Genomic DNA, 16499 nt, shown 5'->3' on the forward strand with positions numbered 1-16499 from the left:
AAGAGACAGGAAAACTACAGCCACAATCCTTTACCTTGGTAGGCAAAAGATGCTATATGAGCCTGGACCCCTGCATTTCTTCAGTTACATACGTTTAGTCTCCAAGTGGGAGTACGGATTTATTTCAAGTTTCTGAAAGATCTGAAAAATGAATGTAGTCATGTTTTGTTTCATTTCGATAAAACTTCATGCTGTACCTATCACGTTACATTGTAACTTATCAATATGCCAAGCAATGGCTCGTTGTAACGATTTGAATGATTACGTTTTGGAAGTGATCTTACATGGTGATATAGAGACACATGTCTGAATGGGATTTGTCTATTGTGTAGTGGCTACAGGACAGTGGCTACTGAACAACGGCTACAGGACAGAGGCTGCTGAACAATGGCTACAGGACAGAGGCTACTGAACAATGGCTACAGGACAGAGGCTGCTGAACAAGGGCTCCTGAACAACGGCTGAAGAACAACGGCTGAAGAACAACGACTCCTGAACAACGGTTGAAGAACCACGGCTGAAGAACAAGGCTCCTGAACAACGGCTGAAGAACAACGGCTGCTGAACAACGGCTGCAGAACAACGGCTGCTGAACAACAGCTGAAGAACAACGGCTGCTGAAAAACGGCTGCTGAACAACGGCTGAAGAACAGTGACTGAAGAACAGCGACTGATGAACAGCGACTGAAGAACAACGGCTGAAGAACAGTGACTGATGAACAGCGACTGATGAACAACGGCTGCTGAACAACGGCTGAAGAACAGCGACTGAAGAACAGCGACTGAAGAACAGTGACTGATGAACAACGGCTGCTGAACAACGGCTGAAGAACAGCGACTGAAGAACAGCGACTGAAGAACAGTGACTGATGAACAACGGCTGCTGAACAACGGCTGAAGAACAGCGACTGAAGAACAGCGACTGAAGAACAGTGACTGATGAACAGCGACAGATGAACAACGGCTGCTGAACAACGGCTGCTGAACAACGGCTGAAGAACAACAGATTTGAAAGACAGTGGATATTATTGGGATATTCCTACCTGTTGAAAGACTTTCAATTTTGGATTGAAGAATGTATTTACTAATTGCATTTGGACCAGAGTTTAACAAGTAGCAAATACGTTGATTTGTGCTTTGCTTCTTGCTAAACAACAATGGGAATTTACTGCTTATTTTGTCATGATTAAGAAGTTAACTATTAAGATCTGTGGATAGTAATCTACTTTTTAAATGTTTTACATATCGCTATAGTCACTGTCATTATTTAAAGTCAAATGATTGAGACTTGCTTATCGAAAACCATTCCTGTGGAATTCATATAATAATGATAATTTGTTATCATATATAATAATAATTTTGTTATAATAATTAATTATAACAAAATCAGAGAGTAAATGAACCAACTATTGCAGAAAATAGCTAAAAAACTATTTGTAAACATACTTTATTTGAAGACGAAATCCATTCACCTATCCTTCTGAAAGAATTTGGATCGCTGTTGGCAGATTATTAAAGTCAGCGTAGCCAGCCCTTGACCACACGGTGTCAGGAGTTGAGAACAGCAGGCAGGGAAAGCAGAACAACCTGTTCACTTCAGCGCAACCACAAATCCACTCAGCTCTTAAATACCATATCTTTTGGAAACTTCTGGGAATCTTATGCTGTTCTGTAAATCCATAAGATCAGGTGTTGGTATACCCTTGGACAGAATTTGAAGTATTTCTTGTAATTAAATCCACAAAATCTAAATTAAATTTCCGGAGTAATGAAAAGGACATTTCTGTTGACAAATCAACAATCACTTTGTCATGTCCTGGCTATGCCCCTAGCCATCTCTGCGCTGGGCTCGGGGCATAGTCAGGACAGGACAGGAGGTGGCACATCTAACCACCTCCAATCCTTTTGGTCTCCCCAATTGGAGGCAGGTGTCGGTCGTTGCCTCCAATTGGGGACCCTATTTAAGTTCCTTGTTTTTGCCATGCCAGTGGTGGTTAATTTTTGGTTTTGTCCCTGTGTGGAATGTCCAATGTCCCATGTCACTGGTTGCTGCTTTTGGTTTGTTTGAGTCTTTTCTTTTTATTAAACATGGATTACCTACATTTATTTGAATCTGCGCCTGTGTCCTTTCACAACCCAACTCGTGACAGAATTAACCACCTACAAAGGACACGGCAGAGATGGACGGTAGGGGAACTCATTTGTTGGCCTGATAGCGAAACAGAGGAGGAGGAGAACCCCTACTGTCCCCTGCTGCACACCGGGCACACCCAGCGTCGACCCCGGAGGAAACGTCGACAGAGGCGACGCAATCGAACCTCCTTGAGTCAGCCCCAATCATTTTTTGGGGGGGTGCTGTGGGGGCAGTTGGAGGACCTTGAGGTGCGGCTGCCATCCCCGGAGGGGTGGGAGGATGAGCCCTTGCCACCTACGCTGACAGGCGGGGTGATCCAGGTGCCCCAGCCCTGCCCGGTGCCAGCTCCTGGGCAAACGACGCTGGTAGGGCCGGTGGGGGCCTTCCCGGAGGTTGGGCGGAGTGAGGACTGGTGGGGCTTCAGGGACCCGCTGTACCGGTTCTCGCCACCGGAGGAAGAGTCCCAGGCCAGCTTGGTGCGGCCAACGCCTGGCCTACCCCAGGTGTTTCCAGCGCCCCGTGCTGCCCAGGAGCCGCAGCCAGCGCCCCGTGCTGCCCGGCCTGTCCCTGCTCCTGTCCATCGGGCCGGCTCTCCTGTCCATCGGGCCGGCTCTCCTGTCCATCGGGCCGGCTCTCCTGTCCAATTTTAATAATTAATTTAACTGGGGACAGCAATTCTGTTCATTATATTTAGATATTTAGATATTTCCTACCATAACCCAGAGAGATTATTCTGGAATCCCAGTATCTAAAATGGGTTCAGAGGTGAAGATTTAATGGCTGCACTTACACTAGTAGACAAATTCTAATACATTCCACAAATTGGTCTTTTGACCAATGTGTTCTATGTTTCTTCTATGTTTTACATTAGATCTACATTAGAGATTATTTGACTGGTAAAAAGATCAATTAGCCACCCCAGAGCATAGCCGCCTTAGACAGTGTAGTTTTTCATGGGATAAATGGCAGGGCATCCTGAGTGACCTCACACGGCCTGTTGAAACTGTAGGATATGACCCAGTTGATTGGCTCTCTAGGACACCTTCTAAACATCACGCCAGCACTGGCCAAACAGTTGTTTTTCCAATATAAACACTCAATACTTTACTTCACGGATGAACATGCAAGGCTATGTATTCAGTTAGCCGAATACATCACCTCGAATAAATCAGTGGTTTTCCACATACCACCAGTACGACCAGTGGTACACGTACTGTTTGAGAACATCTGCTCTACAAAGAAAACTAAGACCTGATCTCACACAGGACATGCCACAGGTACTAATCCATGCATATATCATCTCACAAATGGACTAGTCACCTGACCTTTTCTAGGGCTACCTATCTGTGCAATAAACCCCTGCATCTTATCCAGAATGCTGCAGCCTGTCCAGTGTTCAACGTTCCTAAGTTCTCCCCTTTCACCTCCACCTCTGCACATTCTACTGGCTTCTAGCTGAAACTTGCTTCCACCACAAGTTCAGAGCTGGGGAAACTACCCCTCCCTACCTTCAGGTAGTACTCAAACCCACCTGACTGAAATGGTAGTAGCAGTAGGCTACGAGATATATATGACATGGCAGTAGTGTTTAAACATTTTAAAATGTTATGTGGAACACACCAGTTTGATGTTGAAACGTCATTGACTTGTGGCCTATACATGCACAGCTTGAATTGAACTAGAAATAATATATCTTTGCCTTTTCTGTTGAGTGCTCCAACTACTCCTCACCTCAAGTAAGTCCGATTGGTAGTTTTTCTTAGTAAGCCTTTCTCACAATTTATGTCTCTGTTGTTGAGCTACTCTTCTTCTCTTTGTGTATGGAAACGTGAAGGCCCACCTCTTCCTTTTTTGCTACAGAATGTTATAGATTTTTTTAAAAATCTTGAACTGGAAATATGTCTTCTCATGGGATTTAATAATTGACATGGGATCAGGACCTCCAAAAAAACTTTAAAAATACAGAGACCAGAGAAAACAATTTAAAGAAATTTTAACATAATTCATTAAAGGTCAAATATTTTGAGTAAAAGCAATTTCAATAGTACTTTTTCTTCTATCTACCAGACCTTTAAACTCAGAGAATGATACCCTTTTCTCCAGTTTTAAGTTCTAAATACATTTCTCTGGACATCCTGATCCCTTCCTTCCTGTCTCAGACCTCATTAGAGAGAATCTCAGCCAAGCTATCCTCTGAGAACATATCAAGCTATTCATAGCACTCAGGCTAGGTGTGAATCTCTTAGGACTGTCAGTAACTAGATGCAATATTACTAGCCGACAGGCCTCCTCAACAACTGTAACCCAATTTCTTCAAAAAATAGTTATGGCTGTAAAAGATGTTCCATGAATGAGAGAATGAGATTATACACACTATTGGAAATGCGCTCTTAAATTATCCACACTGGAATGTACCCTACAGTTGTGCTTTTCAAGGCTATGAAAAGGAAGCTCTGAATTTCAGGTGTTAAAGTCAAGGCAGCATACAATGACTTAAGCTGGGAGCCATGACAGCAAACAGTGTGCACCCTTAAAAATGCCCTGCCAGGTGTACTTGGAGAATGAATGATTGACTTTCAAAAGCGAGTAAATCTTTTGCCATGGCACGAAGACTGAAATGCTCAGACCTAAATGTGTAGAAACACTTTTCGAGGATGCACTAGCAAACTGCTGACAGATTGGACCTCAGGAGCCAAGCCCTTGGGTTACAACCCTCCAGCCACTGGTACCACAGTTTTGAAGGTCCTCCCTCGAAAACAGACGAGAGACTGACGATGCGCGCCTGTAGGCTCGCATGACACACATCTGAGGTTCTAGAGATATCTCAATGATGAACCCAGAACCCAGAATTCATGTAGTTTAATTTGTTCGGAACACTTATATTTCCATTTAAAATTTAAATTAAATGGCTAAAAACTCTAGAAACATGTTTACGCATTTTTACTATGGGTTACTGTGTGTAGATTGACAGCCAGAAATCATAAATTATAAATGAAAAATTAAATCTTTTACACAACAAAATGCGGAGAAAATGAAGGTGCCTGAATACTTTCCGAGAACACTGTAAGTCCATGAGAAGGCTTCACTTGTTTCTTCATTTGCATTGCCCTTAGTTGGTGGTCCTTAACAGTTCTTCCTGATGAGATCCACACAACTGGATATTCACTAGCCAAGGTCCCAGAGAGATAGAGACTGAAATCTTGCTGCAGACAGCAGGTTCATTTAACATTTAGTTCTCTGATAAAATAATTACTGCTTTGACCTTCTTGGACCATCAACACATTCCTCGTGCCAATTTCATTGGTGGCTTCTACCTGCTAGGACCATGTTGCACCAGGCAGGACCAACCATTATGTGTCATTAAGGCTGAGTACAAGTTTTTTATGAGACCATGTGGCTTTCTACCACTCTGTCCCTCAGCAGAGTGGATAGTAAGCGCGGTATTGATTTCCTGGTTCCCCGTACAAGCAATTAGCAAGTTCCCTGCCTGCAGCAGACTGTGAACTCTGTGACCAGCAGCTCCTTTTGCTGATGAGGATCACGCACATTCGTTGAGCGCTCGGCAACAGAAAGCAGTGAATGACATACACAAACTCACAATCCCTCTGCATGCCCTACAGGTACCCTTTAGTACCACTTCTCAATGAGTGGTTTGTTTCTTTAGTACATCTCAGTTATTTTTAACACAAAACAGGTAAGCATTAAAGGGATAGTTTACCAAAATTACAAATTGCTTTCCTTGGTTTATTACATTACAGCAATCCAAACTTAGATTTTGTTTACCCAGGCAATCTTTTAAAATGCTATCATTTTTGTCAATAGTACCAATGCAATAATTTTTTATATATCAAAATATAACAATAATTTGCACTTCATTTACAAACAATATTTTGTACCTTTAATAATCCATACATTATGATTTCGATATTTTAGTTTGGTTCGAACATTGGTTTGAACACACATACATTCACATTTTCAGGAACAACCAGGGAGATATTAGGGTTAACTGCCCTGCTCAAGTATCTTCACCTTGCTTACTTGTGGATTCATTCTAGCAACCTTTCAATTACTGGTGAGATGCTCTAACCACTATGTTGAAGTCTTGATGTGAGGAAAGAGCATCTATGTCCATGGAAATTGTTGGGTTCCGGACCAAAATGTCGGCAGGCAGATTATTTACACTATCCCAATTGGAAGAAAGGCCATTGAAATTATCTCAGAAAATGTGGACTGAGGTCTTAAAAACCCATACATTTTCCGAACAAACATTAGCAGGCCATAACTGGGACCTGTAGTCAATCTCCCTGGAGACAATGCTGTATTTAAATTGATTGGTGTTGATGTGGTGTCTTAGTTATTCTCCAGCTAATAAACTCTATGCTTTATTACTTAATTGAGCGCTCACACTGACACAGATCACACTAAATTAGTCTAAACACTTTTCATGCATCACTATCTACAATGTACTAATGATCCATTTATGAATTACTAATTATTAACAGGGTAAATTATCATGACAATTAACTGTTCATATTGATTTCATAATACTTCATGTTTCCCTAAAAAAAAAAGGAGTCCTTTTTGGGCCTCATGCCAGAGATCAATGCCATGTTAACGTTGAAAAGGGAGAAATTCAAAATCAAAGCCATCGTCATGGCAACGGCCCCTGTCAGATTCCACCAATCAATGGAGTCCGCAAGGCGACGCGAGATGTGCCAGGCGGGGAAAAGGGCCAGGCATCCTACATAAAGAGTGCAGGACGGGAAGTTAGGGTGCCACAACGGGACAACCCACACCTTGCATACACATTCTTACACACCCGCACGCACACAGCAAATACATTACAAGCCACAAGGGGAAGACGAAGAGAGTGAAACTGAAAAACGAAGGATCAGAGAAGAGAGAGATATGGCACACAAAACAGGAATCCCTGTCCGGGTCTATCTGGGCACCTTACTTGCTACTCTCTGTCTCCACCCCATCACCGTCGGAGGAGGTAAGGTGACAGGCAGACTACACAGCATAGTTAATCAACTGTTTAGCGTGTCTAGCTCGTCTCACTCAGCTACTTGCAGCTCACTACAGGGCATCAGAAACATACATTTCATTTGCTTTCCTATTTTCATTTCTTATACTATAAGAATAGTATTGGAAATGGACCCAACTCTTGTTTTTTAAAGGAATATAGCCCCATTCATTGCCTTGAAGAAAATGTTAGTTGGACACATTGCACGTGGGTTGCTCTCGTTAAGCCCCCCAGGCACCAGGTTGGGTATTGGAATAGCAGCACTGCCCACTCCTTTCTTGTACTCCTTTACTCTTCCAATCCCTTTCTGTGGTGTTTTTCAGATGAGATGTTTTTTTGTGTGCAATCTGTGTGAGCCAGAATCAATGATGATGCTATTTACAGAATGAAGCAAAAGCTTTTTCTTCCTGGCTGAACATGTATTGAAGCTGACCAGGAATGCAGCATTTGAATCATACTATTTCAGGGTATCACAGCCCTCTTCTTGGATTTTTTTTCTGATATGTTTTTTGGTACAGACTCCCACACACTGTAGGATTGTTTAGGGAGCATGTTTAATTTAGTGGATTCAGCTTCCCTGCTTCTGAATATCACGGAGGTTAACAAGATGAAACAATTCGTAATGTTTTATTTATGAACATTATCTTTAGAAGTATAAATGTCTCTAAAGTGCACCGTTCTTAAGTAAATTATTAGCAGCAGAATAAGTAAATAAATAAAAGCTGAAAACAATGCTTACAAAAGACAAATTTGGATGCTTTTTCCAATGGTATCTGATTGTTTTAATGCAGTTAGATTTAATTATTTATTATATATAGGAACTGGGTTTTTCCAAATTGAAACATTAGGGGCAATTATTGAGAATGCTGCAGTTTGCCTTGTGTTCAACCTTCCCAAGTTTTCCCATGTCACCTCACTCCTCCACACACTCCACTAGCTCCCACCTGAAGCTTACATCCACTACACAAACATAGTGCTTGGCTACGGAGGGAAATTGCTCGTCCCCCACCTTCAGACAATGCTGAAACCTTACATCTCGACCCAATCTCATGGCCCCTCTTGGTCTTTAGAATGTCCCACTCTACCCGTCTCACTGCTGGCAACCCAAAGGTAGGACAAGCTTCCCCTTGACGTTAGGACAGCAAGGGTTCTGCTTACTTTCCAAAACCTTCTGAAACCATAGCATTTAAAGAGTATAAAAAACAATAAGATAGCTTTTTTAACATGCTAACATGATAACTTAAGGTTGTTTTATTTTGGTATACTGACCAAAGATATCCGCACAACATATTACAACTTCAAAGATTTTACGGAAATATGAATTAATTAATTAGGACCTAATCTATAATCACAATCATATGAATACAGATCAACATTATTTTATCTGGATCAGAATTATCCAGAATTATTAAAAATGCTTAACTATAACCAGATTAAACTGTTCCTGAATAAGAAAGTAGGGAATTATAGACTAGCTGTTATAGTGTAGCTGAGTTAATTACACACATTTTCTCAAATGCAATATGTCAAATACATTTTTCCATGGCCCACAGCTGCTGTGACCATAGGCTAGTTGTGTCTGATCTAAACAAAGGTAACTTTGAAGTGGAGGTGCCTGATCAGGCAACAGACGTGTAATGAAGACTGGGGTTAAGGCAGCAGACTGACTGTGTCTCATTAAACCTACAGTAACAGGAGAAAGCAGCTGGAGGGGGTTGGAGAGAGCTAGAGTAGGAGCCAGAAAGAGAGCATATAGCTTGTCGTGCTGAGACATTCACATGACACATGAAAGCCAGCATCATCAACTAGCTCCCAAAGTTTAATAAGCACATTATACAGTAAATATTATACTGAAAAAAATATAACATTTTTGGAAACTAAAATAAATTGAACCTTGAAAATTATTTTCATTCACAAAATATATTCCCTAAATAAAATCATTTCCATACAGACACATGATCATGTAGCAATGTAATCAAGGTTTGAAATGAATAGGTCTATGTCAAACACAATGTTTGTTTGGGATTCTAGCGTCAATTTACAGAGAACAAATTATTTATAATTATGTTCCGGCCCCCCCACCCCGAACATCTGCTCAAGAACAAAAATAACATCCCTGGGCTGAATCTAGTTGATGATCTCTGCTCTGCAGCATGCACCACTTGTGATCATCCTAAAGAAGACCCTGTTGTGATGAAGCCATCTGTATTACAGCTGCAGAAATACACAGATAATAGTTTAACACCTGGAATCTTACAATGTCTGTGTCAAGCACCTGAGCCTGATGCCTGCTCAAACATTCAATGTAAAATGTAAAATTCATAAATTAATTCATCCAATCATGTACAGCGTAAAAAAAAGATGTTTTCCAAATCTAGCACAACTGAAGTTATCAACTAACTGTCAAGCCCGTAACTACTTAATGCAGGTGAGCTAGTTCAGAGCTACAATGAAATTGTGAGCCATCTTGGGTCCCCAGAATAGGTTAAAGAACCACAATTATAAACAATAGTCTATGACTTGGGTGGCTGGGGTATTATTTTCAGGACATCTTCTGACACTGTTCACCTCACATGATGGATAGTTTGGCCCCGGTGATGAACTTGGCAGTTTGCACCACCCTCTGAGGTGCCTTGAAATCAAAGGGATGACCTAATGTTTGCAAACGGTGGTGATGCAGCCTGCCAAGATGCCCTTGATGGTGCAGCTGTAGAACTGTTTCAGGAACGTCCAGCGTTCTATGGGGGAAGAGGTTCTGACGTGCTATCTTCATAACTGGGTGTGTGTGGACCATGTTAGTTTGTTAGAGATGGACACAATGGAACTTAAAGCTCTCGATTCACTCCATTTCTGCCCAGTTGATGTGGAAGAGGTCATTTTTGCCCCTTTCCTATTCTCCATTATCAGCTCTTTTGTCCAGTCAAGGTTTAGAGAGAAATTGTTGTCCGGGAAGTAACTTAGTCTGTCTTGTCACGGGGCAACCACACAACCCTGTTATAGTAAGCATAGCTTTACCCAATCAAAATTGCAAACATATAGAAAGTGCAAGCATTAGTTCACAAAAGACATTGGGGTGCTATGGAGTTTCTTTCGATCCTCTGTAAAAAGGTTTTCAGAAGCTTTCTAAAAATGGGCAGGAATTTTGCAGTCCTAGCTGCAAGAAGTTGTTGAGGACAGATTTACTGACAAAGTCAGAGATTTTTTACTTGACAGACTGGGAGCTGCCCTGCATCAGGGGTGGAAACCCAAAGAGGTGGTAGAACAAAGCACTCCCAGTCTGAGTAGGGATGAAGGGTTAAAATATTGCCTTATGGTAGGGAGAGACATTCCCAATCAGAATCAGAAAGTATCAGTAAGAGTCAATCAAAGTGAAATGTAACTGGAGCAGAAGAGCTTCAACCTAAATCATTTTTCATTGCACTTCCCCACCTTCTTCACAACCGTAAATGAGTCAAGTATAAATCAGTTAAGAGCTATGGTGTTTTCACTTGCAGTTGACCAGCTGTTGAACAAGATCCCTTCATCTTCTCTTCCTGCAGCCGCATTGAAGCTGGAGGTGGCACTGGACAATGGAGCCACAACTCTGAACCACTCGATGGCAATGGTGCAACGCATGGAGGCCCTGCTGGCCCAGGGCAATGGCAGTGACGTGGCCCTCCGAGTGCAGACGGTAAACACAGATGAGGTGAAGGTGATCCAGGCACACACCCTGGTGCTCACTCTGCAGAGCGACGTGTTTGAAGAATTGCTGCTCAGTCGTAACACCAGCACTGTGGTCCTGAGAGAGCCTGCTGACTGTGCAGCAGTCTTTGACAAGTTTATCAGGTGAGGGGACATGGGAGAGAGGCAACTGAGGGGTCAAAAGGGAATAAATGAGGACACCGTTCAGGAAGATAAAACAAATTGGGCCAGTGATAGCACAGGGTTATTTATGATAATTTTTTACAAAGATACTTTTGTTTTTGTTCAGGAATGATTGCAGACACATCAAGTCTTGTGTTTGCTTGTAGGTATCTCTACTGCGGTGACATCTCTGTGCGTCTGGACCAGGCAATCCCTTTGCACAAGCTGGCCAGCAAGTACCATGTGTGGAGCCTCCAGCAGGGACTGAACCAGTACATGACGGGACACCTGTCCAGTGACTCTCCAACGGGCCACGTGGTGAGCTGGTATCAGTACGCCATGCAGATCGGTGACATGAATTTGAGGGACAGCTGCCTTCAGTATCTCTCCTGGAACCTGTCGTCGGTGTTGCAGAGTGGCGAGTGGGGCTCCATCAGCGACGACCTGCTGCTATCCCTGCTGCAGCGCTCCGACCTCATTCTGCAGAGTGAGCTGGAGCTCTTTGAGGCCTTGGAGTCTTGGATTGGCCAGAACCAGCCGGCCAGCATGACGGTGGAGAATGCCCTGAAGCAAGTGCGCTATGGGATGATCCCACCGCAGCACCTGTTTCGCCTGCAGAAGCAGTCACCGCTCATGTTAAAGTATTATGAGTCCATCCGCGACCTGCTATTCCTGGCCTTCCAGTTCCACTCGGCATCCCCCGTCCAGCTGGCTAAATACTTTGATGTCAACTGCAGCATCTTCACTCCGCGCAACTATTTGTCACTGTCGTGGGGCTCGCCATGGGTTATAAACAACCCTACACGTGACGACCGCAGTTTCAGCTTCCAGACACAGCTTGGCCCCAGTGGGAGTGATGCCAGCAAGCGGGTGACCTGGAACGCTCTGTTCTCCCCACGCTGGCTCCCGCTCACTGTGCGCTCCACCTTCACTAATGAGATGCAGGCTACACGCACCGATAGTGGCCGTCCACGCATCATCGTCACCCCGGCCACTTCAAGCCCCGACTTTGCCGGTGTAAGCTTCCAGAAGACAGTGATTGTGATGGCAAGACAGGGAGGGAAAATGGTGGTCCGCCACGTCTACAACTTCCACCAGAGCACTGAGGAGGCTGGGGATTTCCTGGTGGATGCCGACCTTCAACGCCGGGCGTCCGAGTACCTCATCGACAGCTCCCTCTATCTGCACGTTGTGGTAAAGCCCCTCTACCATAGCCTCATCGTGGCCAGGAAGTAAGCCTTAGGCCAAGATGTTGTCGTTGCCTCAATAACCAACCATTCACTAAATTAGGTATATGGTACAAGATTATGAAAACAAAGATTTTGACTTAATTTAGGTACAAGGGATAAGGTAAGCAGTGTGTTAGGGCTAGGTTTAAAATTAGATTTAAAGTACATAAGTTATCAAAAAAAGACTGGGTTTTTTACTTTGAAACTTGTCCACATAGAGACGATCATAACCACCAGTGTTCTCCTCGTCGTCCCCGAGCCTGCAAAGTCACACAGGCAAACCACTATTCCTAGCAACACACTCATATCGTAACACCTGTTTTTGGCCTGGTATTGGGCACCTCTGTTCAACATAAGTAAACGGTGCTTTTAGCAGTAGTGGTTAAATTTGTCTTCCATCTGTTTTAGCTTTAAAAAAGGTGTCTATTGCCAGGTTTAACTGTCTTGGACCTACAGTGCCATCAGAAAGTATTCGGAACCCCTTGCTGTCATTACATTATTAGGCTAAAGACTTTATTTATATTAATGAATGGTTTTTGCCATCAATCTACACACAATACCCAATAAAGGGGATCAGGTTTTATTAAAATACATCAATGTATTATGCTTCCCTCATCCTTCCCTCAAACCTGACCAGTCTCTCAGTCCTTGCCGCTGAGAATCTTCCCCATTGCATGATGTTCCCACCACCACCAAGCTCTCCTATGTCTTCAGAGAAACTCAGAAGCTGTATAGGAGTGGCTGTTGTGTTTTTGGTCAGCTACTTGAACATTTCAAAGCTTTTTTTCGCTTAGTCGTTGTTTGGTATTCTGTGTTGATTGATTGAAAAATAAAAATAAATCTTAATTAAGTCTACAACAAAATAATCACAAAAAACTGTGGAGAAAGTGAAGGGATCTCAATATTTTCTGAAGGCACTGCATTACAATCAATGCTTAAAATGAAAGACTATGAGAGAAAATCTCACCAAATTGTTTCCTACCCCAAAACACCGTAGTGGAAAACCCATCAATGTACTCTATTATTTGGAATATTTATGTACATTCTTGGCCATTTCCTTGATTGTCCCCGATTATTATTAAAGGTGTATTCTCATCACATGTTTAATTATATGATGGTATCTACATAGGTATATTGCAACTAATTGCTTTTTACATCACTGTCCATATTTGGTATTGTTTTCATCAGCCAAACTTTCACTTTTTTGGTGCTAACCAAACCCTGCAGGATCAAGTGAAGCTTATTTAATTTCTTTGTAGATTTACTTCACACCATATGTACTGTACAAGACAAAGAACATGCATACAATTAGTTATAATTACACATATGTTTACACGCCTAAATGTTATCGCCATGCTCAGTGACCAGCGACCAGCAAAAGAACATACCAGTGTTTCTTCAGAAACCATTGAGCTATGAGTTATTACCCTACTATTCTTTACAAGATGGGGTGTAGTTCTACTGTATCTTTAACTTTAACAAAGTTTTAGTCCTATTAGAACAGCTGTTTTGTGAGTAGTGCTAATATAATTCATTATGCACAGGCTTATGAGTGACATTACATTTTAGGGTTTTGATGGTGAGGGGTCTTTTGAATTTAACAGTTATTGGTTTGTGTAGCTATTTCTCTATGTCATTTTCCTAGATCCTGAAATAAAAACTATATTTTCCCCAGTCTGTAATTGGTCTGTTTACTTGATTCATCAAAATATGAAGACAACAATTGTAAACCACAGCTTTATCACACCTTCTGTGTCACTGCACTTTGGACTCCAGGCATACATTCATGTCCAACAGAATGATGTATTTGCCTTGCATGATTGCAACAAATGGTATGCGTGCATCAATGACTTGATGGAGATTGTAGCATCTATGGTTAATACATAACATGTTGCACATATAGATGATATACAGAGGGGAGAACAAGTATTTGTGAACAGAAATCCAAAAAATCACATGGTATGATTTCTAAGTAATTAATTTGCATTTTATTGCATGACATAAGTATTTGATACATCAGAAAAGCAGAACTTAATATTTGGTACAGAAACCTTTGTTTGCAATTACAGAGATTATACGTTTCCTGTAGTCCTTGACCAGGTTTGCACACACTGCAGCAGGGATTTTGGCCCACACCTCCATACAGACCATCTCCAGATCCTTCAGGTTTCAGGGCTGTCGCTGGGCAATACAGACTTTCAGCTCCCTCCAAAGATTTTCTATTGGGTTCAGGTCTGGAGACTGGTTAGGCCACTCCAGGACCTTGAGATGCTTCTTACGGAGCCACTCCTTAGTTGCCCTGGCTGTGTGTTTCGGGTCGTTGTCATGCTGGAAGACCCTGCCACGACCCATCTTCAATGCTCTTACTGAGCAAAGGAGGTTGTTGGCCAAGATCTTGCGATACATGGCCCCATCCATCCTCCCCTCAATACGGTGCAGTCGTCCTGTCCCCTTTGCAGAAAAGCATCCCCAAAGAATAATGTTTCCACCTCCATGCGGTTGGGATGGTGTTCTTGGGGTTGTACTCATCCTTCTTCTTCCTTCAAACACGATGAGTGGAGTTTAGACCAAAAAGCTCTATTTTTGTCTTATCAAACCACATGACCTTCTCCCATTCCTCCTCTGGATCATCCAGATGGTCATTGGCAAACTTCAGACGAGCCTGGACATGCGCTGGCTTGAGCAGGGGGACCTTGTGTGCGCTGCAGGATTTTAATCCATGACGGCGTAGTGTGTTACTAATGGTTTTCTTTGAGACTGTGGTGCCAGCTCTCTTCAGGTCATTGACCAGGTCCTGCCGTGTAGTTCTGGGCTGATCCCTCACCTTCCTCATGATCATTGATGCCCCATGAGGTGATATCTTGCAAGGATCCCCAGACCGAGGGAGATTGACCGTCATCTTGAAGTTTTTCCTTTTTCTAATAACTGCGCCAACAGTGGTTGCCTTCTCACCAAGCTGCTTGCCTATTGTCCTGTAGCCCATCCCAGCCTTGTGCAGGTCTACAATTTCATCCCCGATATCCTTACACAGCTCTCTGGTCTTGGCCATTCTGGAGAGTTTGGAGTCTGTTTGATTGAGTGTGTGGACAGGTGTATTTTATACAGGTAACGAGTTCAAACAGGTGCAGTTAATACAGGTAATGAGTGGAGAACAGGAGGGCTTCTTAAAGAAAAACTAACAGGTTGGTAGGTGATGAAATACTTATGTCATGCAATAAAATACAAATTAATTATTTAAAAATCATACAATGTGATTTTCTGGATTTTTGTTTTAGATTCTGTCTCTCACAGTATATACAAATTGAATGCTTCTGTTCCTCACTCACAACATTCCTATTCAACCGGAAATAATAAAGAGACCACTGCAAAATGATCGGTTTCTCTGGTTTTACTAATCATATGTGTTTGAGTAAAATTAACAGTTTAGTTTTATTCTATAAACTACTGACAACATTACTCACAAATTCCAAATAACAATATTGTAATTTATAGTATTTATTTGTAGAAAATAACAACTAGTCAAAATAACCAAAAAAGATGCATTGTTTTCAGACCTCAAATAATGAAAAGAAAACAAATTCATATTCATTTTTCAACAACAAAATAGTAATGTTTTAACTTAGAAAGAGTTCAGAAATCAATATTTGGTGGAATGACCCTGATTTTTAATCATAGCTTTCATGCGTCTTGGCATGTCCTCTACGAGTCTGTCATATTGCTGTTGGGTGACTTTATGCCACTCCTGGCACAATAATTAAAGCAGCTAACATTGTCAGAGCAGAAAGATGCAGGTGTTCTTCCAGGATAACCTTGTACTTGGCTTGATTCATGCGTCCTTCACAAAGACAAACCTGCCAGATTCCAGCCTTTCTGAAGCATTCCCAGATCATCACAGATCCTCCACCAAATTGCACAGTGGGTACGAGACACTGGCTTGTAGGCCTCTTCAGGTCTCCGTCTAACGATTAGATCACCAGGTGTTGCGCAAAGCTGAAAATTTGACTTGTCAGAGAAGATGACCTTACTCCATTCCTCTATGGTCCAATCCTTGAATCACATTTAACAGCAACTGCAACCAAACCATTCCTATAACTGGAGATTAGTCATTCACATGGCTGTGGAGGAATCTTTGCCCACAGTTTTTTTGCATAATTGCTCTAATTCAGTGACATTGGAGAGTTTTCAAGCATGAACTGCTTGTCAAATGTTCTGCCACACCACCTTATGGGATTCAAGTCAGGACTTTGACTAGGCCTCATTTCCACTG

At 42.3% G+C, this 16499-nt stretch overlaps 1 protein-coding gene across 2 annotated transcripts; it reads left to right on the plus strand.

Annotated features, from left to right (window-relative positions):
• Positions 1-6899: 6899 nt before the first annotated feature.
• On the plus strand, positions 6900-13909 carry LOC105031288 (BTB/POZ domain-containing protein 17). 2 transcript variants are annotated; one of them, XM_010905624.5, is made up of 3 exons: positions 6900-7130; positions 10655-10985; positions 11171-13909. In XM_010905624.5, exons 1-3 carry the CDS (start codon positions 7043-7045, stop codon positions 12237-12239), a joined length of 1488 nt encoding a protein of 495 aa, XP_010903926.3. In that variant the 5' UTR covers positions 6900-7042; the 3' UTR covers positions 12240-13909. The 2 variants fall into 2 exon arrangements, with proteins under 2 accessions (XP_010903926.3, XP_010903927.3); XM_010905625.5 differs by having other exon boundaries at positions 10700-10985.
• The last annotated feature ends 2590 nt before the right edge of the window (positions 13910-16499 follow it).

This window comes from Esox lucius, chromosome 11 (assembly GCF_011004845.1).
Source record: "Esox lucius isolate fEsoLuc1 chromosome 11, fEsoLuc1.pri, whole genome shotgun sequence".
Taxonomy (NCBI): domain Eukaryota; kingdom Metazoa; phylum Chordata; class Actinopteri; order Esociformes; family Esocidae; genus Esox; species Esox lucius.